The sequence below is a fragment of the Neopelma chrysocephalum genome, unplaced genomic scaffold (assembly GCF_003984885.1).
Source record: "Neopelma chrysocephalum unplaced genomic scaffold, ASM398488v2 Primary Assembly neopelma1_97102, whole genome shotgun sequence".
Classification (NCBI taxonomy): domain Eukaryota; kingdom Metazoa; phylum Chordata; class Aves; order Passeriformes; family Pipridae; genus Neopelma; species Neopelma chrysocephalum.
The window spans coordinates 3,120,373-3,145,012 of NW_020925744.1; the positions used below are offsets into that span (position 1 = coordinate 3,120,373).

The following is a 24,640-nucleotide window of genomic DNA, read 5'->3' on the forward strand; positions in this document are numbered from 1 at the left end:
CAGTGCCAGTAAACATTGCATTCATTCCCTTTACAAAGACATAAGACTCAAATGTCAGTAGGGTGCTGGCACAGCAGTACGTATCCTTCCCAACATGTAACTCTCCTGCTGAAGTAACCTGACCTGAGAAGATCAGTCCATTGCAAAGAATACCTGGTTGAAACAGAACCTGAAGTAGACAGGAATTCCACTGGTAGCTGGAAGAAAAGCCTACGGTTCAGGTGTACCCTGGATCTTGCTGATGTTAAGTTTTCCCATAGGAACACTGATAACTAAAACATTTTTCTTTTTCTAGCTGGATGGGAGTCTCCATTCCTTCCCGGCAGTTAATGGTTCCTGGCCTCAACTATACATACCATTATCTTCTTCCACTTGGAAGAGGGCCATACAATACACCTGGGCACAATGCCATGAGCTTCCTGCAAACTCCAGCTAGTACTGAAAATCACCCCTCAGCTCCTGAGGAAGAGGCAGCACTAAGAATGAAACCAAGCTTACAGTTTCAAAAAAGGTAATTCTACCAGAGGTATAAACAAAATAATTCTAACTAACTCAAGATATGGGATTTGGTTCTGGGGAGGGGGGGTTGGGCTTGGTTTTTTCTTTTTGTTTTTTTACTACAAAGTAAAATGGATGGGTAGATGGATTCAAATCTTCCCACCCTAACTCTCAATTATTCATCTCAGTCCCTAACTGAAACAGCACTCCTGCTCATGCTTGCTTAGGAATTGCAATTAACTCTTGTAATTCGCAGTCTAGGATACTAAGACACACAAAAATCAGTGTTATCTTAATGCACCGTGTAGAAAATAAACACATTTGTTACAGCTACATTTCTCCTCCAAGCTGGGGTGGGAACCCCAAGAAGGTGACAAAAGCTTATAACACACATAATACATATAGTCTACCTGCTATAAAAACACAGCAAAGACTACCAAAAGAAACACAATACTAATCCTCAAATGAACAGCATGTAGGAAACAGAATTGCTAGTCCTTTAGCAGTATTAAACTTTCCATCTTAGATAATTAAATTGAATCAAATTGAACTAAAACTATATTCAAAGACCTACTAAAATAAATACAACTCCTAAAAACATAGACAATACGATTTAGCCCTATCAATGAATATATTACATGCAGCACAGAAGAGGAAGGAACAAAGGAATTTAAACCAATGCAATTTTTGCAAAACTAAGGGTTGGTCAAAGATCTTTAAAATTCTGCAGAAACTCAGGTTTTAAGGACTTTGTAATCTATTTTAATAGAATAAAAGAACACTGAAATAAAAGAAAGGCTTTGAAAGATGAAGGACTGACTGAACGTAAGTCTTGACTGAAGATACTGCAAAGAGTAACACCAGAGTTTCTTTTGATAGTTTGTTCCCAGGGCAAAAATCGTTACCAGTTCACGTCTATTTAATTTATTCTTTTACATTCTATTATTCTCCTTACTCTGCTGAGCTCAAGGCTTCAGTAATTAGCACATACTCACATGTGCCCAGAGCTCTCACTATCCAGCATTGTGATACCACTTTTATTAATCTTTTCCAAAGGAAAAATGTATGGGATTTAACTAATTTTTCTTTTAATGCCCAGAAGACTCCATTATGTAAAATAATGGGGTTTGGGATGTCCCAGTTAATCTCACCAGCATGAGAGGTGCACAGAGTCAGACAGAGCCCAGTAAAAGTAGTTTGGTCACAGTGTCTACCCAGCTGGAGCTGTACTGGCTCTTTTCTCCAGTCATCTAAGCATGTCTGCACTGTCCTTCTGAGCATTCCAGCTTGCTAGAATCAGTCACAGCATCATGACCCCTCAGAAACCAGGTCAGTTCTACTTTTGTACTCAATCTCACACACTTTTTGAGCTACTGGACAGCATGATACAGGCCTATGCAAATGTTTACACTTTGAGCCAGTACTAGGCCCTGTACTAAGCTAAAAAACCATCAAAGCGGAATCTGTGTTCAGTGAGTTAAATGTCTGCATAGATTTTTTATGTGTCCAATTCCTGATGCATGCTACAGAGACACCCAACTGGGCTCTGCAGAAAGCAGGCCTTGGTCCATAAAATTTACTTATATTACATGCTGTGCAAAATTAGTTAACATACTTTGGGATAACAGAGTGTTCTTGAAAAAGCATACCATGCTTGTGCGTTGTTGTGTTTATACTGAAAAATTCAAAATATCAAGTTAAAGCTGTATGGAGGCTTTGTATCTGTGACCAGGATTAATTTGCAACCTGGATAATTCCCTCGTGGACAGCACAGTTAACTGCACTTATACCTTCCCTTTATTTAGGGAAAGGAACACATAATATTTCCCTCTTAGTTCCAGTTCTGTTTTCTGGGCTCATTAAACTCTTATACCAGAATGCTGACTTGGTGATTTGACATGCAAGTTACCTGATAGCTTTCCAAACATCAAAGCCATCCAAGGGCTTAGTGCCATTGGTATGTCCTCCAGCAAGGTGCACCAGTGTTGGCAGCCAGTCAGAGATATGGATGAGTTCATGACTTTCTACACCTTTTTGTTTCAGCAAAGGACTTGCAACAAAGCCTACTCCTCTTATTCCTCCTTCCCAGAGAGTCCATTTTCTCCCTCTCAGTGGCCAGTTATTCCCACCTGCCAAAGTCTGTCCTCCATTATCTGAAAAACAGGTAAATAAACGGAATTCCTGGTAAGAAAGAAAAAGAACAATCCTCCCCACAGCACTTACTCATCTACTGAACAAATATTTTCACCATACAGGCTTGTCACGAGAGTACTTGGATAGTGTTGTTAAGTCTTCATGTAACATGTCACACATTCAGAGCAAGTAACAAACATGTTAGTTAACACTTACAAATTACTACAATGAAAAGCTATTGCTAGGCAGAAATAATACCATACCACAAGACAATGATTAAGAAAGACTTTGTTGAGAGCAACTTCTGACCATGATTCAAAGTACCTTTAGGAACCCAAAGCTGCCAGAATCAAAGATTTAAAAAATTTAGTTCCAACTAATTTAAAGACCACAAGAAGATTTGCTGTCAATGCCATCATTAGACTCAGTATACTCTGGTTTCCAAAGTTGTATAGTACGCTTAAAATGGAAACCTGTTATTGCAGTCTCAGGACTGTACTCGTACTCCTAGTTTAGAAGCATTTTTTTCCCCTAGATTTTTAGGCAGTAAAACAGACAAAGCTCTCAGACAAAACAGAGAGTCTCTCAGGCAGAGGGAGATAGCCCTAACAAAATGAGTTGAAACTAGTTAAAATAGTTAAGTGATTCCGAAATATACTGAATTTATTGTTCAGTGAGAATAATATATAAGATGGTTACAGAAAAAGTTGCATCGTGACTACAGTAAATCAGAAATATCTACGTGGATTAGAGATAGCTCATGGAATGCTTCTTTTAACTGTCTCTGACTAAACTTCCACACTTAGAATAAAATCCAGATTCTTGAAGTTAAGAGAATTAAGGATTCTTTGAAGTTACTTTTAGTTCTGCTGTACAGTTGTTCTTGTTCAAACCTTTTGTAATGGTCTCACAAGAGTCATTGCTGGCAACTCTTTTAAGCATAATTTTCCTGTATTTTAATGAGATAAAATTTCCAATAGCAATTGTTGAACTGACATTCAGTTTAATTTGACATGTTCATATTGTATTTTCTGATTAAAAACCAGGAATTAGAGGGAAGAAACATGAAGTACATATCCAAGACCTTACAGAAGAACTTCACTGTAACCACAACAAAATTATCTCCCTTCTGGTTCATTAATTAGGATCAATTAAACCCCCCACTGAACATCTTTCTACTGCACACAGGAGACCATATTTGTCCTACTAAGGAACAAATTAGATGTCTCTGTGAAGACTTTGAAAGGTGGAAGCCTAAGCTAAATGAAGCACTTGGTAAATAGAGAATGATTTGAAAAGTGTAAAGTGTTCTGTGGCCCAATTAGCTTCCAGTAGGGTTGCCTGTGTGTCCTGCACTCTTGGGTTAAAAATAAATGAATTCAGAGCTCTACCAATATTTCTCACACAACAGCATTGAGCTCTGAGAACTTAAAGAAGTTGCCAGTTACAATTAAAAACAAACAAACAAAACCAAAACAAACAAACAAACAAACAAAAACAAAAACCAGTTTCAACAATTCCTTCTACTTGTAATATAAACAGGAATTCCTGTCAGGGATACACATGGGACAGAGCTTTCAGTAGATTTTAATCTTTGGTGGCTTTAGAATAAAAGGCAACTTACCTACACTGTATTAGAGCACAGTTTGAACATACAGTGGGATCAGAACTTAGGTACGCTAAATACCTTATCTGTATCACAGACTACTTACTGTCTGTATCAGTTTAACAGCAGCATATCACATGAGGGGTTTTTTTATTCCTGATTATCAGCGACAGAGTGGCAAGGAAATTCCTCCGGAATTCACATTCAAGTGCCACTCCCTGCCTGATTTCTTGACTGAGTTATCACGCAAGTGTTGTAGGGGGAAAAGGATGGTTTCTGTTTTGATTACTGAAGTTTGTTTCCTTTCCAGGTAGGCAGAACAGAACTGATGTGTCACTGGCAGTTTATACATTAGTGGCACCTTCTACATGGTCTGAACTGTTATCGAGGACTTCAAATATCAACAACTTGTTAAAGAGGAGTTGGTTACACAGTAGTGAAAGACCATAATGGAGTCTGTATAAAATATTAAGCTAACCACTAAATAATCAGGGTGGGGAAGGAATAAACAAGAAGCCACTGATTGCATGGGGTATAGACATGGCAGAAAGGCAGGCATGAACAACCACTATAGGACTGTAATGGATGTTCTTGTCAGTCTAACCTACAAGAGTATGTCTGGACAGCAAGAGTCAGAATGGGTACCGGCTGTGTACGTGTCATGGATATACCATGTTCAGGTATCTTTCCTCTAAGATAGAGCTGTAGGTGTAGACAACTGATGCTAAAAGCTTGCATGGATTCAGAATGCCACTGGACGAAAAGATGAAAAAATAATTTATAGTTCTTACATGAAAATATATCACCTCAGTCTCAGGAATCTCTTCAGCCACAAACTGATGAAGATCTGAAAGTTTTCACAAAACTTCTGGTGAAAGGCCCAAATGATTAGCCCTGGTACTCTTTCCTAGATATGTGCTACCAGGCACTGCCATAGTGAGGAGGTGCTTGGCTAGACAAATCCTTCATCTGTGGAAGTGCAGCCAATCATTCATGTTCTCCCAAATAAGTTAATCCTCACTAACTCCTTACACTATTTCAGCAAGGTATTTCAGATATGGAATGAATGCCAAAGTCCATATGGAAACTCCTACTAGTTTAAAACACATACTTAAAATCCACTTAGGTATGAGACAAATGGGATCATTGTTCCTTCATGTTCTACACTGGCTTCATATCCAATTCAAAATCCATTTTAAAACAATATTTTCCAAATGATTTATCATCCATTTTTGCAATTGTTTCTCTCTATGACTCATCCTAATACTTTATCTCAGAAGATAGTCTCCAGAGCAAAGCTTTTGGAATCAAGCTACCCACAGCTAGTGGCCTTGATTTGTAACATTGCCTATTATTAAAGCTTCAGCCTTGCTACTTCAGCTAAAAACACAAACCTCCCCCGAGCATGATACTTAATTATTCTCTCCCTCCTGGAGACAAACATCAAATGTGATTTTCATTAAAAATACTGAAATAGTTTGGAAAATGTAGTGAGCAGATGCTTCCTATCTGTAAGAATCGTTTTTGTAACTACATCTATATAATTTAGACTGCAATAGTACCTACAAGATACTACAAGAATTAAAAAAATCATAAAACTAACCAGCTCTTGTCCCTAACGAAATTATGAAAGGGGAGAGAATAAGGCTATACTTAGAAATTATGCTACTTGGCATATGCATTACCTAGCTAATTTATGAAGCTTTATTTGCTCTCTTGAATGGAAGGATTGCACAATTTTAAAGAGCTTTGTTGCTTGTTGGCTGGCTTGCTTTGATAGATGTTTAGCTACCCTTATTTTCTCACAGTATTAACCACTCTTATTTATTATTATATATATACATAAGACTCTTATGTGTTACTTTAAGGAGGGGGGTACCGAGACGCTTTATTTCCATTCTGACAGAATTTTCCTCTACAAGCTGAAATTTGAGAAAGCAGAAGAGAACTCTGGGGAGAGACAATCTCACTGATACAAGATGAAGCTGAAACAGAGTTTGTAGCAGGCATTACCACCATGAACAAAAAAAATGCACAGAAGATATATGCAGGGTAAATGGCAAAACAACAGAATAAAATAGAGCAACAGAACCATCCTGGCCTTTAAAAGGTAGTTTCCATCAACGCTGAATCAACATCAATCTCACTGATCGCAAACAAGTCTGTGTAATCATAAACAACATGTGCAATAAATACTTTTGAGGTCAGGAATTGGTCAGAAGAGTCCCTAGATACAAAAACCAAGCTCATCTCTAATATTATTATCCTTTGCCAATTTACATAACTTACAGAATCATAGAATGTTAAGGGAGTTGGAATGGACCCTAAATATCTCCTGCTCCCAACCTTCACTGCCATGGGCAGGGACACCTCCCACCAGACTAGGTTGCTCAAGGCCAGGTTTGGGGCATCCACAACCTCCCTGGGCAACCTGTTACAGTGTCTCACCACTCTCATGTAAAAAATTTCATCTTAATATCTAAGCTAAATTTTCCTTCTTTCCATCTATACACATTACTCCTTGTTCTATCACTACAGTTCCTGACAAAGAGTCCCTCTCTGCCTTCCCTGTAGGCTCTGTTCAGATACTGGAAGGTTGCTATGAGGTCTCCAGGATGAACAGCCCCAACTTTCTCAGCCTGTCTTCAGGTGTTTCAGTCCTCTTATCTACTTTGTGGTCCTCCGGACTTGCTACAAGAGTTCCATGTCCTTCTTATGTTGGGGACACCAGAAATGTACACAGTACTCCGAGTGGTATCTCACAGGAGCAGAGCAGAGGGGGAGAATCCCCTCCTTCCACCTGCTGGCCCCACTCCTTTTCAGGCAGCCCAGGATTCAGTTGGCTGTCTGAGCTACAAGTGTAATTCTATTTTTATTCTGTGTTGTCCTTCAGTACCCAAGGAACAGGAACCTAATATAAACTGAACGTACCAACACACACAAAAAAAATTACCACACTGAATAATTTTATTGGAACTGAAGCTAACAAAATCAGTAGTTCTGAAGCTCCCCTTAAACCAATGCTGTGCTTCTTAATCCAAAATACCACCACATTTCCTGAATGTATCTGTGCGACATGCGCCCTGACAAAACAGATTGACATAAAACTCTTCAGAAGAAATAACTTTTGTCTTCAAAATAGTCATTCACAGTACCTTAACCTCTTGAATACTTTTTAAAGTACTGGCAAAGTTGATCTTCTGTAAATATCATGCATTGCTATTACAAAACTAAAGTTTTGAAGTAAGAACTTCTGTCATCTGCTTCAATTAAAATATCTGCAAAAAATTTAACTGTTTTTCTTCTAACTCTAGCAACTACTCAAATATGCCTTCAAGAAAAACATTGTTTCTTAAAGGACTATTTCTACATTCTTTCATACTTCTATTTACATCTCATCACTTTCTCATTCATCTTAAAGTCTATACAACATTGTTCACATTAAGACATTTTAATGGAGTGAGTTGAAACAACAGAAGTACATAGTACCTTTATCCTAAAAGAATTTGGGCGAAAATAGGACATATTTCCCACACAGAAAATCAGAAAATATAATCTATTCTCAAAAAGCAGGTGACTGTCTTTCAAACTACTGTGATTTTCATATTAAAGATAATGAAGAGGAAAGGTTCTTTTTAAAAAATTATTTAATAAAAACCTTTCAGCATAAGAAAAATAAATGCAAAATAAAGCTTGTGTGTCTTGAATATACGGTATACCTTTAAAAATAAAGGCAAATATTTTCTTCTCACAAACATCTGCTTTTGTAATTAATATTCATTGTCATACACATGAGAAAGGTTTTTATTTGTTAAATCTGTAATTTCTAAACTGTAAAAGATGTTTTGCAGGAGTTTTTAAAGGAATCAATAAACAAAACTAAACAGAGAGGCCCTTCTGTTTCTCCCAAACACTCCTCTGAAGAGCTGCCAGCTGCCATTTTGACTAGCACAGTGTATATATGCAGTGATGTGGAATGTACATAACTAGTAAGCAGTTTATTGATTAAGAGTTATTTAAAGAGGAGATGGACAATAAAAAACAGCAATAAAAGAATTCTGAGAGCAGTAACTAATGAAGCATGGATTCGAGTTTTCAGATGGACTCACTGTTTTACAGAATTACCCTGGAACTGAAGCTGTACAATCTGCTTTATACTATGAAGACAAGCCACATTGACAACAGATACTCAAAATTACAGAGAAAGCTTCATTTGGGATTTGGACCTCATTAGATAGTAGAAAACCAAAACCAAAAAAAATGGAAGAGTGTTGACTTAAGAATGAACTCTGACAAATGTGCTCCTCAGGATCATAAACATCTTTTGCCTGTGCACATTCCTTGCCATGTCCACAATGGTTACTGAACTCAGGGGCAATATGAATAGCATTAATAGATTTGTTAAAACTTCAAGCATCAGAGCTCACTCCTCCGAGAAATTCAGTTTAAACTGATCAATGGGCTAGAAACTTACTGCTGGGAGGACAAATTAAATGGAAACAAGACTGCAATATTGTATAAGGGGGACCCCTGGTGGCCTAGTGGTTAGCATGCGGGACTCTCACCACTGCAACCCAGGTTCGAATCCCAGTCCCCCGGGCAGATGGAGCCCGTTAGCCCTGTGAGGCCATCCATCTATGAGAAGGTCACTCTAAACAAACCTACGTCCTGAGGACCTCACTGCCATTGTCCAAGCTTGCTTGGCCCCGGCAGATGAACCTTAGGATTAAAGGGTGGGCTCAGTTCAGCGCATGCTGTGTCTCACCTAAAAAATCCATTGCGCAGGCTGGAAAGGTAAAAGACCTTTCCCAAAATCTTCGTTCGCGAAGACTGGTCATTATATTGTATAAGGCCAGTTCTCTAAGAAAGTAAGCTTAATTTCACCTAGTTGTACGCACAAAGGAATTGTTATTGTCTATGTAGTGGAATGAAAAACGTTTAAAAAGTTATAAAGAGGCCTTTATGTTTTACTTTTTGGATGGTGAGAAAAACACTGTAATAAGAGTTTCCAAAGACCACTTAAGTACAGTATGGCCAACATCCTAACTTCTCCACCATGTGGACAAGCGGCCCAAGCAACTTCCTTCCTGGAACTTCTACTCCCTGCACATTCTATCTTAGCAGCTTCTGATCGTGACACTGCCTCATATGAATGGTCTAGAATAAAGGTACTATTTTCTCTGCAAATAGGTCAGAAACTGTCTTTATTTAAAGATCTTCTTCATTGCTTTTTTGTCAACTCTTAGGGCTTAAGTGCGTCAATTAAAAATTTTCTTTTGCCTTTTTTTTTCCAAAAGAAACAGTGTGCTCCTTGCAGAGGACCAGGCCTTGTTTCAATTATACTATAGAAAAGTGATTTTTTTTTTAACAGAGCATACTTTTTTTTTCTCCCTGGCGACCACTCAGGTAACTGCATTCTTCTTTCAACCACAAGTGAGCTCCACACCACAGTCCCACTGATGTGCCTGGCAAATTGTTCTAGACAAGCTCCTCAGAGAGGGTTTCCTGGAATTTCTCCACAGATTCTTCCAGGACTGTATTTGGTGCTGTTACTAAGCAGTTTTCACTCCAGCATTTCTTTTCAGTCTTTATATATTCTTAGTTCAATAATTGGAGGCTACCCATAACCTTCTCACCAGAAAAAAAATCACTCGCTGACTACATTTAGTGTGCAAATTGTGTTAGACAGTGAGAATACCTCATAAACATATGCAGGTTTACATAAACTATCCTTAACTTCTATTTATTTTAAACCTTCTGTTCTGTGACGATGATATAAGTGCATCTAAGTTTGTGTTACATATTATACAACCTGGATTATAGTATCACAACTGTAATCCTAAGTATGTGTCCTAATTATCATGGCAAGTTTAACAACTGGTTTCAGCATTTGTAGAACAAAGAGCGATCTAAGATTATGGAAAATCTTTATGACGATAACTCTAGAAAATACAGCAGTAATTAATTACTTCCTACAAGAAAAATAACTGTCTTAAGAGAAAAAAATCTCTTTCAGCACAGCAATCCAAGGGGTTAAGTATTTCTGAACTGTTTTGCACTGTATATGTCTCAAAGCAGAACCAATTCTTCATAAATAAACTTCAGCAGTAAGTAACAGAAGCCAAAAACTGCTTGATACCACACACACAAAATTAAACATGCAAAATACTTTATGCAAATGAAGTTTATTAATTTAAATACTTCCCTTGGATACCTACATTCATTTTTTAAAATAGCTATCAAAAGTTTAATACATCTGCATATATATATATATATATATATATATATAAAACTCATATATCTACAGAGTAAGAAATAACCAACCAAGATTTACAAATTAAGTGATTAGGAATCAGTCAAAAAAAAAAAAAGGAGGGAGAAAAAAATCAAGGGCTGTGTACCAAGAAAGTCTTTGACTATGCCACCACTTTTTTATCCTGTTCAGAACACAGTACAAAGAAATTATTTGACATAGTACATCTGCAAAGGCAAAGTAAGAAGAAAACTTGACTTTAAGTATCTAGGATTATAAATACAATTAGATATCACAACTCAATTCACTAACTGTTTATCATGTACTCATGATATCTATAACCAACCTCTTTAAATATCTAATATGGCACTTCTGGTTCCTGTTTACCAACACCCACGTCTCCTTTTTTCCAGAAAACGGTTACAAAACACTTGCCAAATATTCCTACTGTATCTACAGTATTTTTCAAATCCAACACTGGCATGCCCTAGCTCTTTTTCTCTGTTTCCACCTGTACTTAAACTCTTTTTTTTTTTTTTTTGAATTGATGAATTTCTCTGAAGCTGCAAGAGAAAACTCCCATACCCTTTAATTTCTCCTCAAGGGCCCCTGCAGTAAGCTGATCTAGCACACATCTGTCTGATATGTAAACCATGCCAAGCTCTATTTGAAAGCCTTGTCTAAAGCTACACAATATTTTTAAAGTGAGTACAGACCAGAAGAAAAAAACAGCTTCAGTTTATTTTATAATGCAGGGTATTTCAATATGTTAGTCAATTGAAGCATCTTCAAAATAAGGAGAAAAAGGAACCTTTTAAACTTCTGTTAATGAAACTAAAGACTGCTAACATCCTATAGCCATCAACTGGATGTAATCTAGCATGAAATACATGCACAAAGTGTTTGAAGGGGAAATACGGTCAATAACTCCTCCTGTTCCGGTTTCTTGCTCCTGATTAATAGATTATTGGCTTTATGAAGAAGAGGGTGGAACTAAAGTGGTTTCTCTCTGCTAAACAGACCAACAGAGTCCCTCCTATATGCTCCCTCTTTGCATTTAAAATAAATAATTCTTGTAATTGTAACTCAGAAGAATGTTTAGTTTTCAAGTGCATCTGCCTTATCTCCCTACCAAACAGAAGAGATATGTCCATATGGTAGACAGACACTGATAAAAGGAGGACTGGATAAGACTGCCATAAGACTGCAAGTATGCTGGGAAGAACTGAATTTCAAACATTAAATTTTCTAAGTGCAGACACTGTCCAATAGCTGGCAGCACCTAGGTGATTTTATTCAGTAAAAACATTCGGAAGTTTATTTTGAATACATTTGGGTTTCTTTCTTTGCTCCTGGAAGCAGTGTGACTCTCTTAGAACAAACCTAGTGCCGTAATCCAAAAAATATTATGGATTTAATTAGGAGGCATATTTATAGCAGCTTTTAGAGCAAAAAAAGCAGGAAGTCAGGCCACTATTACTGTGCTTACAGACACTCTGTATAAGCAACAATCAGCCAAAATCAATGCATCTACACTTTCAGCTGTATGGAAAATACCTGACCTCAGACCTGCTAGTTTTATATTTTAGGCTGCCGTTGTAAGGTAAGAAGAGAGGGTCTGATCCCAACTGTGAAGAGAGGAGCTGGTGGGAAACTAGTTTTACATTTACCGCTGATCAGAGTGATATACGAGAAAAGATGTCCCTGACTTCACATGTAGCAGAGGCTTTAAGGTGCACATGGCCTGCAAGGAGGCTGACAGCCTTAGAAGATCCTTATTTCACTCTTCTCCATTGTCATTTGATGGGGAGGGAAGAAATTACTACTTTGACCTAACACTTTTTGTTTCCTTTTAAAAAGAAAAAAGAACATCAAAAAACCCCCAACCAACCAAAAAAAACCCAACAAAAAACAACCCAAACCCAAAAAACAGAAAACCACTTCCAGGGATGCGAAGCTGCCAAAACTTAGAATTACATGCAACCAGCAGAGACAAATGACCTAATATACAGGCATTAAAGCCTCAGGGTTCTTCCCAGAACCCACATTTTCCATCCTAATATCCTATACGCCCTCTTTCTTGGAGTTTACTTGAGCTGAGGCTGCTCCGATTGCCTTCTGTCACTTCTCTGGCACACAATAAACAGAGCAATCTGGAGTTCATTTAAGTAGTTTAGCACATCAGGATACAGCTGGGAAAGGTTTTGGGAGAAAGGCTGGGGAGAAAGAAGAGGGCTGCACACAGTCCAACCAAGGCTGTGGGCAAGACGGTAGTGCAGATGGGCACCTTCCAACACCACTGCCTGCAGACAGGGAAAACTGCCCCATGATGAAACTCTCCAACCAGCCCAGGAACAGGAGAAGTTTCAATTTGGGAAATTAAGAAGTCCACTCCAAACAGCAGGAGTGGCAGGGCTACTACTCTGCGTAAGGAGTATTATAGCTGATCCTTGGACATCCAGCACGGAACCACAGAATATACTGAGTTGAAAGGGACCCACAATAATCATCAAGTCCAACCTTAGCCCTGCACAGGACCATCCCCAAGAGTCACACCATGTGCCTGAGATATCACCCAAACACTTCTTGAACTCTGTCAGACTTGGTGCTGTGACCACTTCCCTGGGGGGCCTGTTCCAGTGCCCAACCACCCTTTGGGTGAAGAAGACTTTTCCAATACCTAACCTAAACCTCCCCTGATACAACTCCAGCAGCAACCCAACTCCTCCTGTGTGCCTATGACTTTTATATTTTACCCTCTACAAGCCGGATCTCTTTTTTTCTTAAGTTTAGACACATGCATTGGCTTTACACAGTGCAAGTGATGACTTGATTCTGGCAATTGGACAGATTTACATCTGTTTTTCACATCACTTTTGTTTGAGAGGAGTGACTTGAGTTTTTAATCACTTGGGGCCCTAGCTATACCCATAATATATTGACTCAATTCACTGCTGGCATAAAGATATAAAAAAAGGAAACAAAAGTCTTCAGTTATTACTTAGTACAGGAGACATTTGGAAAAAGTGCACCTTAGTAAGAAGTATGTGCCCCCAAGTTAGTTCTCACACCAAGCACAAAACCACAAAACCTGAAACTCTTCACTCTAAAAAGTAAGGAAAATAATATTCCTTATAACACTGGTCTTAGAGGTGTGATGAAAAAGGCTAATTGCTTTGTGATCTGTTTTAACTATTTTCTCTGCCATAGGCTACTTCGTTCTCCTAGAAATTCAGATGAAACAAGACAGTTAACTGGACAAGGTGAAAATGTATCAGTCTTGTATAGGTACATTCGGCACTGTCTAGGCCTCTCCCAACAGCCACCTCAGCTTTTGCTAAATGCAACCAAGCTTACGGGGGAGGTTATTTGATAAGTTAATGTGGTGACACAGAAACACGACTAATGAAGAGAAATGGAAGTTTACATAATTTCTGTTCTCTTTAATAATAATCTAAGCAGTGCTGTTAACCAGTTTTCAAAAATCTGTTTTTCAGAAATGGATTATGTTTTCCAGGCAGGAAAATGGCAGATAACCTTTTTGCTGAATGAGTGCTTCAGAGTAAGTTTATGCTTATTATTTATTCCTTTAACATCTTTGCTTGGTTACAAGTAACAATGGCTGAATAACATATTGCTGAACCTAAGAAAAAGGATGTTAAGCCAGACAAAACTAAACCTATTTTCTCCAAATAAACAGTTGTGCCTAATATTCTCCTCCGTCATTTGGTCACATCAAGTGACTGACAAGAAGGAACACTTGAAAGTTTTAACATCTTAATGATTATTTTTTTCCAACTTTGTGATTTATTTTTTTCCCAGCTATATGCCAAAACATGCCCTCTTGTAACTACTCCCATGTTTCAGTCTCTGCAATATGCCTGCAATACGGTCACAGCAATTTCCTCTTGGCAAGATCCAACCTTTCTCCAATATCATCATCCTTGAGCTTTCTGCCACTTTTGATCGTATTTCCTGAATCCTGAAGTTGTGAAATCTCTCCTCTTGGCAACTATCTAGCTGTACAGACCACATTCAGTACTTAAATATACACTGTAACTCTCAGAGATTTCAAAGGGGAGTTGTTTGTATGCACAACAGAAACAACTGCAGACTTCAAAGGAATAGTTGAATTACATATTTTGCTCTTGCTGGGCATTATAGTTTTGATGGTTTTGTGCCTAATGATCATTCCCTAGAATGCTTACCCCGGAAACCCTATCCTTTACAGGTTTTCCTTTTCCATTCCTTGAAGTGGGTAAGAAGCAGAAAAATCTACCTTGCACTAACAGATTCCTCTGCTCAAAGACAGCGCTTCACTATAACCAAAGCTTTAGTCCTGGATGGTCAAATGTTTCACCCATACTTCAGAAATAGGTTAATCCTTTCATCTTCAGAAGACATCCTGCCTTCTTTGCTGTGCAAATTTCTTATCTACTGTAATGATATTAAAATAATAAAGCACATCTGCTTTGTGATTCAACCTGTGCTTGCCAAATGAGTTTCTGCCCAATTGCTCCTCATCCCTGATGCCACCAACAGTCAGAATTTACCTTCTTCTTTGTATTATTGACCAAACCACTCAACTGATCCTCCCTCAGCCTGCTTAGTCCAAACTTGCATTAACAAATGTCAGCGGGCTAGGTCACTGCAAATGAGGTAATGATGGCACCTTGAGTGGTGAGCTCTCCCAGTCTCCACAATTACAGCTGCAATTTTATCTTCCTCATAAGGACTTCTGCCCTCACTAGTAACCACCACCTGACCCATACATGTGAGGCCAGAAGTCCCATCTTCCTCATACTCCCACTTTAGCAGGGGAGTTACTAATTTGTCAAAAATCCAACTTCAGGTTTCTCTCAGGATTATGGAATATGTGACCCATTAAATTAGTCAAGGTCTTCAGGTCCATGTTTTCCCAAAGCCTATCTCCTCATTTGCCTTAGGCTGCAGCAAGGCTCTGACTGAACTAATTTAAAGAAAAGAGCTAATTAAAAGCTCTCAGATCACATAAGGGGGCAACAGTTCCTAAAAACAGCTGCTATCATTGCAAGTGTGCTTACTCTTAACATAGTTCCATCAAAATTACTTGATTTAATAAACTGAAACTACTGTAGCTATTAAAAACATTCAAGCTACCCAAGGTCACTTAGAGAGAATCACAGGAAGCCACATGCAGTCCCTGAGCACAGCTGAGAGACCCCAGGGGCAATCACTTGTGAAAGGAGGCACCTGTGGGCAGAAAAAGCCCCTAACCTTAGCCCCACACATCAGCATTGCTGTCTACAAAGTTATTCTTCCTCCTGAGGCATGCATTTTTCCTTTTATTTTTTTTTTCCATTGAATTCTTTCTGCTACCTTTGACTTTCTAATGAACTGTAACTGATGGTCAGCAGTAGTTTATCTATCCTAGTCAATCTGAGCCATTTGTGGTCAGTAAAATGTAATTATTAAACTGCTTTAGACAAAGGCTTTGCTTTTTCAATCCACTGAAATCAGTGGAATACAGCCTGATGGCAGCAGAATATGAATTTATATCATTTGCAGTCACAACTGCAATGAGAAAAGTAATGGAATGCATCTTTTTTTTTAACCCCCATGAGTAATGGAAAAATACTATTGAATGGCAGAATACTATTGAAAAAACTTGTGACTTAACAAAAAAAGCATGCACAGGATGCCATTCTTAATATTCACTTGTTACTAATGCTTATATGATTGCAAAACATGTTACATTGCTGCAGTGCAAATAGAAAGAAGTAGACTTAAAACAGACTTAAGGAGATACAACTATTAAAACTGTCATTAAATTCTGCATAGCACGTCAGCATACTCTATTTCATTGCTAATTTGATACTTGCAAGATACCAGAAGCAGTGCAGTGCTTCACTACATCCAGTTCTCTGCAGTGATCAGTAATAATCTTTTGCATATTCTAAACATGTAGATCATCTACAATACAAGAAGCCAGTAATGAAAAACCTGCACTACATTTGCTGCATTATTTGGTTTTATGTGTCATTGGGCTAGAGCCATTTACTCTAAAATATAATTGAAATTACTGTTGCAGATTTCTGGCTCTTCCCAACCAGTTCAAGCAACTCTGGAATCCTAACACAGCATTCAGGGTCAGCTCACTTCAATGTAGACAAAGCTCTGGCTGTACTTTAACCTGAGAAAACACAACTGGAGGTCAAAAGTAGGAGCAGGCACAGGCAGCATTCCACACAGCAGTAGTGCTCAAAGTTCAAATAAAACGTGGGGGTGTTCCTTCCTGCCTAAAGAGAAAAATAAAGATAGATGCTGTAGAGTGAGAGACATATTCCAGTCATAGGAGGCAATGAAAGTATCCAGAAACACAGGTATTTCAAAACATAATAAAGAGGAACATATAGAGAAAGCAGAGGAATGATTAAGACTGAGCCATAAGGAACTGAAAAATACAAAGAAGGAACCATTCAAAAGGAGTGGAAATTAGATTATTAGTTCCAGTATTAGTACAAAGATAGAAAAGAAAACTGCAGGGGACACTGCAGTAAGAGCTCTCCAAGCCGTTTTCACATCAGACATTTACACAATCTGATACATTCACCTGTGGCCAAATCTCAGCATCCTCTGACAACTGACATGCATATGGACTGCAGTGTTTCTTTTGGTATTTTTAACTCAAAAATCTGTAAAATGTATGGCTTCCTTGGCATTTGGAACACTTCTATTCTGACCCTCTAAGTAAAATCTGCTGGTTTTACTCTCTCACGAATTAAGGCAGAGAGGGAAAATCTTACTCTTTTAATGCATGCTGAAGTGAAATCACCCACAAATATAGATCTGCTATATTTTACACATCATAATGACATGAAATAATGAAAAGTGACAGAGAGAAAAGAATATGAAGGACAGTTGTGTAGAGCTTTCATTTTGAAGCTCTTAAATTCTTCTGTACAGTTTAGCCTAGGAGCATACTTTAGTTCTGGAGTATTCATAAATATACGGAACAGATGTACTAACCAAACCATAGTTTATATGAACATATATGAAAAAAATGAAAAAGCAGAGAAGGAAAACAGACCAGAACATCTCAGCAGGGATTCAAGTAACCATTTTCAGATACTACTTATTTGACTAAGGTGATCTTACATCACCTGCAACTTCTTCCAAATTCTTAAACCAGATCAGACAAATTGCATGCTTCTTTCCCAAGTGAATCAGTGATTGATTTTCCCTGTGTTTCTACAGGGCTGTCCATGATTAACAATGTAAGTCTCTTGGAGAAGCAGTGTTTCTAAATAAATATGAAAGCTTTGTGTCAGACAGTTCTACGTTGTTTCAAACAATATTTATCAGTAACAAAAGAAACCTAAAAATGTATATAAAATTCAAAGTTCAGTCTATTTGTTTTAGTTCTATTAAACAATTATTGAAGAAATACTGAAATACAAAATTGTAAAAAGCTAAGGAATTCCATTTTGATAACTTTGTATGATCTTCTGTAATATAATGCAGTGGTGGATTTCTCAGTCCTGAGAGATAAGGGTCAGGCAAAGAGTGAAGTCAGGACCCTGAATTTTAGGAAAGTGAACTTCCAGCTCTTCAAGTTAGACTCCCTGGGAAACTGCCCTTGGGGACAAGGGAGCAGAATAGAACTGAGAGACCTTTAAGGAAACTTTCCATAAAGGGCAAGAGCTCCTGATCCCCAGGTGTAAGAAATCAGGGAAGGAAGGCAATGGCTGAGCTGAAACCTGACGGTCAAATTAAAGGACAAGAAGGAAATGCACATGCATTCCAAACATGGAAGCAGGAACAGGTATCCTGGGAAGAGTATAGGGATGGAGTCCAAGGCATGCGCCAAGGAATAGCTGGAGCTGTGCATAACAAGAATAAAAAGAATAACAAGGACTTCTACAGGCAGAAAAGGAAGGTCAAGGAAAGCATACACCCTCCAATGAGGGGATAAACTGGCAACAAAGGCAAACTGGTAACAAAGGCTGAGGAGAAGGTTGAGGTCCTCAACAACTTTTTTGCCTCAGTCTTCACTGGCAGTCTCTCTTCTCACACTTCTCAAGTGGATGGACTACAAGACAGGGACTGGGGGAGTTAAATCCTTCTCACTGTAAGAGAAGATCAGATTGACGACCACTTGAGGAAAGAGAACGTACATAAGTCTATGGACTTGACCAGATGCATCCCAGAGTCCTGAGGGAACTGACTGATTGAATTGCCAAGCTGATCTCCATGCCATTTGCAAACGTCATGGTAGTGAGGTGAAGTCCTTGTTCCTTGGAGACTGGAAAAAGGGAAATACTCATCTTTAAAAAGGGTAGAAAGGGAGACCCTGGGAACTACCAACCTGTCAGCTTCACCTCTGTGCTTGGGAAGACCATGGAATAGATCCTACTGTACCTGGAGGACAGGGAGGTGATTCAGGACAGCCAGCATGGCTTCACCAAGCCTGACCTGGTTGGTCAAGCCTGACCAACCTAATGGCCTTCTCAAACAAAGCGATTATATCAGTGGACAAGGGAAGAGCTAAGGACATCCTTTAACTGGACTACTGTAAAGCTTTGATGCATTCCCTCCTGATGATCCTTCTCTCTAAATTGAAAAGAGATGGATTTGATCCATGGACTATTCCCAAGATGATGAACTGGCTCAATGGTCACACTGACAAAACTGGTCAATGTCTCAGTGTCTGGATGGAGATCAGTCATGAGTGGTACTCCTTGGGGATCCATATAGGGACAAATGCTGTTTAATATCTTCACCAATGACGTGGACAATGGGATTGAGTGCATTCTCAGCAAATCTGCAGACAACACCAAGCTGAGTGGTGTGGTTGACATGCCTGGATCCCATCCAGGAGGACCTGGACAAGCTCCAGAAGCAGGCCCATGGGAATCTCATAAGATTCAACAAGGCCAAGTGCAAGGCGCTGCACCAGGGTTAGGGCAACCATGATATCAGTACAGGCTGGGAGATGAACAGATCAAGAGCAGCCCTACAGAGAAGGACTTGGGAGTACTGGTGAATAAAATCCTGGACATGAGGCAACAATGTTCACTCACAGCCCAGAAAGCCAACCATTTCTTGGACTGCATCAAAAGCAGTGTGGCCAGCAGTCAAGGGAGGTGATTCTGCCCCTCTTGTCTGCTCTTCTGAGACTCCACCTAGCGCACTGCATCCAGCTCTGGGGTACTTAGCACAGGAAGGATGTGGGCTTCTTGGAGAGGGTCTAGAGGAGGGAGAAGACAGTCAGAGGTGCTGGAGCACCTCTTCTATGAGGAAAGGCTGAGAGAGTTGGTGTTGCTTAGCCTGGAGAAAATGCGGCACCAGTCATTGTGGCTTTCCAGTACTTAATGGGGGCTTAGGAGAAAGAGATTTTACCAAGGACTGTTGTAACAGGACAAGGCATGATGGTTTTAAACTAAAACAGGACTGATTTTGATTGGATAGAAGGAAGAATTTTTTTTTATGGGGGTGGTGAAATAGTAGGACACATTGCCTGGAGAGGTGGTGGATGCCCCATCCCCAGAAACACTGGATGGGGCTCTGAGCAACCTGATCTAGTTGAAGATGCCTCTGCTTACTGCAGGGGGGTTAGACTAAATGATCTTTAAAGGTAACTTCTAACTCACACCATTATGTCATTCTATAAAATCAAGCTATACTAAGAAAACATAATAGCAAATATTAAAAAATATGAGTGCTCTACAGAACAGATTTAGTATGTAGTCATGTCGCTGAGTGATTCCTAGGGACATTAGAAGTAGTATTCCTCTTTTTCTTCCACATTTGAAGTTCAAAAGTTGGTTATTGAAGAAATTTAGGTTCTAACAGAGTAATGGGAGTACACAAACTTGTACTTATCTCCTTTGTTATGAAACCAGTTGATCAGTAAATATCATATATTTGGGTATATCTTAATATTTAATACCTTTAATAGTATTTGGTCACTTAATAGTACCCAAAACAACGTACAGGACAAGGAAGAAATTCTAAAAGTTGTGCAAGGAAGAATTCTGAGGAAAACCAGAGAAAGCTTATTTACTCAAAGTTTTTCTAAGCTTTTTTGATATCACCTATAGTGTTACAATATGACTGGATGTGGCACTTAGTGCTATGGTTTAGTTGGCACAGGTCAAAGGTGGGACTCAATGATCTTGGAGGTTTTTTCCAACTTTAATGATTCTATAATTAGAAGATTGTACCATAGTCTCTTTTCACTTCCCACAGGAAGTGAAAGACATTCCACCATTTGGATACCTAAGATGGGCAACGAAGGAAATGGACAGAAAGCCATATTCACTAGGTCCTAGTAAAATAAGGAAGGAGTAAATTCCTTCATTTCAAAAAAGGATTTTCCTCCTTCCTTTTCCTCATATTTCTGATATATTTCCACTGTGCAACACCTGAGCTCAGAATGATGAAAGCTTAAAATTGAAAATTCAAACTCTCATGAATTTGGGACTTTTTTCCCTTTTCTTGTACTATTGCATCAAGAGATTTTACAAGTTGTAAACAACACCAATAGAAACACACTTCTAATGCTGAATGTTACAGCATCTAAAGCAATCCTACCCCTATGCCACTGTCAGGTAGGCAGCACAGTTCCCTTAACAGAGGATGAATTACAAGGGATGATTGACTGAGGACAGGTTTTTCAACCACCTTTGTCTCACTGATCCAAAACAGTACGAGCCATGAAACTGGACAACAGAAGATACTGCTTCTTTTTCTCATTCATGTAATTCTGGCTTTCTTTTCCAATACTAAGTTGTTTATTTTTCTCTCTTATATTGTAATATTGCATTTTAAAAATCAAATTCAATTCAACCTTGAATACTAGCAACCATATATGTTCCCTTAATTCACAACAACTAAACAATAATGAGTGTAAGTATAGAAAAGAATGGCAGAAATAAGATGGCATATCCAATTCATTCGCAGTTTAGTTTTGTAAGCATTTACTACATGTTATATATATCATGCTCCTTTGAAGAGCTGGGGCTTTATGAGCAATCATGTTCTTATACTTAATCAAAACCTCATGGAGGTCAGTGTAAAGGTCCATCTGTCTGAAGCAGAACAGTATATTAAAAGTTAACTGGGAAATTATTTCAGATGTAACTAACAGATTTTGAGAAGCCAATTTAACAATGTTAGTGTCTTGGTATTGTTGAAAACAGACCATGTCAATGAAAAGACTAACACTACCTTAGATTTCTGAAGTTTGCAACTCAAAACAAATAAAAGGAGTAATATGCAACATGGAAACAAACCCAGACAAGCACAAAAGATAGAAGGTGGGACAAACCTGCTATGCCTATACCTTTTCTCCTATTGCCTATTTCTGATGAGGAGACTACAGAAGAGTCAAACCCCAGAAGTTTTGTTTACATTAAGTGCTGACATCTCTATTCCATAATGCAAATCTGGACTTTGTATGATTTTGTTTTAAACACTAAGGAAATTACGGAGGCAGTCAATAGTTCATACTAGTAAAAAGCAAAGAATGGGAACTACAAGCAAGAGTGATACAACACTTTAAAACCCTCTCAGTTATTTAGCAGACATGATATCACCACATATCATTTAACATGTACTTATTTAAAAATGAAGTGACAAATATAAGCAGGAAACAAGTCTGCATGCCTAACATTCATACACAGAAGTCTGAATGTAAACTACAATCAGTTGCAAGTATCAACAAAACAAGCAGGCAGTTAGCTCTTGGTTTGTCTTGGTGGGTTTTTTTAAAATCTTTTTAAATTTTCTGTGTGAAATTTTGTATATATGAAAGGGAATTATATAGCACTTATTACTGCCAGACACAATATTAGCAAACATCAGACAGCTTCAATGCACAGCTCTGTAAATGCATCTCATTTTTGACTTCCAACATTCTTGCTGAGAGTCTAGGTCACAGAACAGGACATCAGAGCTCTTCCTTTGTGTGATTTAAGCTCAAGGTTGTGACTCACAGTTAAACAGAGAGCACTGTCAATAACATTGGTAAAAGATGATATTTGGAGAAAATTTCTCCCCTCTGATCTTCACAGCATAAATAATGCTTAGTCTGTACATGTTCCAAGTGCAGGACTCCTACTGAGGTTTTTTTTAAAAAAATAAAAAAAGAGTACAGAATACACAGCATAGATCTACACTGGTGATAAGAGACTCGTTGTATGAATTAAAGAACAACTTTGCCCTTAATTTGAACTCAAGCTCTTCCCTGCCTCCCCATATTCGATCCAAAAGATCCATGTGTAGCTGTGTTTTTCAGTCACGTTGCAAGTGTGATAGAAGAGGAAGCACACTGCCTCTGATGGCTAATATGAAACATGTACTTCCAATGAACCAAACCAAAATCATTTGGTTAAGATCAGTTGATGAGGAAACATCTGTTGTGTACTTCAGTATGATGATGTATACTCTCAGCAGAAAGAATAACCGTGAAGGTTCAAAGTAAGCAGCAGAAAAGCCTCTCTGTCCTCAGAGTGCTGACACATTACTGTATTTTCAGTACTTAATACAGATTTTTTTGTGTGTGTGATGGAAGAACTATTGAAAGCCTTTCAATTAGAGGGACAATAGAAAACTACACTTTCTATTATAAAATTCTGCTAATGTAATTATTGTTGTGCTTTAAATACAACCATAGGGCTTTTATTTTCCATCAAGGGAACATAATACCCCTCCTGCATCAGAGCACCATTTGCTGAGCAACTTAACTGTGCATTAATAGAGTAACTTTCACCTAGTTGTGGTCATATAAATCAACCTCTATGGTTTTTTGTAACTCACCGAACTGTCTCTTTATTCTCCTAACTTTTCCAAAATTGAAGGGGGGGAATCGATCTCATGAAAAAAAATGCATTTGATGTACATAAGCTTCCAATAGTTGGCCTACAAGAGCGACACGAACAACGTGCTTTTTCCTCCTATTGAATTCTTTTTTTTTTTTTTTTTTGCTTCCTAGGACAGCTTTCATGACAGGAGCAATCCTAGCACAGACAGTTCCAGGCGACTGCTTTCATTGTGAACAATAATTGAACAAGTCTCAGTAGTTAAAGACCCCACTGTGTAAAGGTCTACACTAGCATGCACTATCACTAAACACCAGAGAAACAAATAGGGAAATTTTAACCTAAAAGCAGCAGGAATAACCTGACAAACTGTTCATGCGTCTGGAGTAAGCAAGTCGAGCAAGAGAACTTGTCTCAGTTACAGAGCACTAAACCTGACCACTGACTGGGTGTCAAAGACTCTGACAAAAAGAATAATGGCTTCTTAAACACTATTATTGAGAACAAACTAGTGTAGTTTAACAGTAATCATAGTTTAAGATAACCTTTGGAGAGCTGTCAAAAATTATTAAACATTGTTAATATATAAAATCAGCTATTTTCAGCATTCGTCTCAGTCCGAGAAAAAAATTGCTAGGATAGCTATTAGCATGCTTAAGTCAAAGTTTTACAGAAAACTGGCCAGCTTGCAAAATTCTGGGAAAAATTCACTTCCGAGTATCATTTACAAGTGAACTTCACTTTAAGCACTGACATTTGCTAAAAGCTAGAAGAAAAATTCAAGATTCCACTTAGGATGGAATTTTTGAACATAAGGGAAAAAAAAGAAGTGAGTGTCTCTGGTACAAGGTCAGTCCTTGTTCAGGAACTTGGCTTTGGAGTGTCAGGTTTTGCATGGAAAAAGTCTAGGTGAATGGGGAAGGGTTAATGCTAGAAGAAATGGAAGATAAATAAACACTTCCTACAAAAACATTTTGGGTTTTCAGTGGATTTTAAAATGGGGGGCGAGAAATCAATATATTGACTACTAACATCTATCAGTATTAATTTGAAATCCATTTCCATATTTCCACCTTTGATGATATATTATTAAAAATACAGTCTCATTACGATTATCTGCATCCTACGGCAGAGATATTTTTTTATTTCTAAAAAATATATTCTTAACACCCATACTTTAATGTGGAAAAAGCCTAAAAAAAGAATAAAAGCCAAAACTGGAGTACAAAACACCAAACCACATGCACCTTTCACTATTACCATTGGCAAGTGACAACTCTAATCAATGCAAGTACAGTAATCAGCTGGAACTTTTGCCTCTATAATAACAAGCTTAAATAAATAAGA

General features: G+C 38.3%; 1 protein-coding gene across 1 annotated transcript in view; it reads right to left on the reverse strand.

The window, feature by feature from the left end:
* The window catches only part of ARSB (arylsulfatase B), a 67,532-nt gene that overhangs the window by 32,469 nt on the left and 10,423 nt on the right, over nucleotides 1-24,640 (reverse strand). The window contains exon 5 of the mRNA XM_027671448.1: nucleotides 2,408-2,651. Coding sequence (XP_027527249.1) covers nucleotides 2,408-2,651 — 244 coding nt within the window. The remainder of the gene's footprint in view (nucleotides 1-2,407; nucleotides 2,652-24,640) is intronic.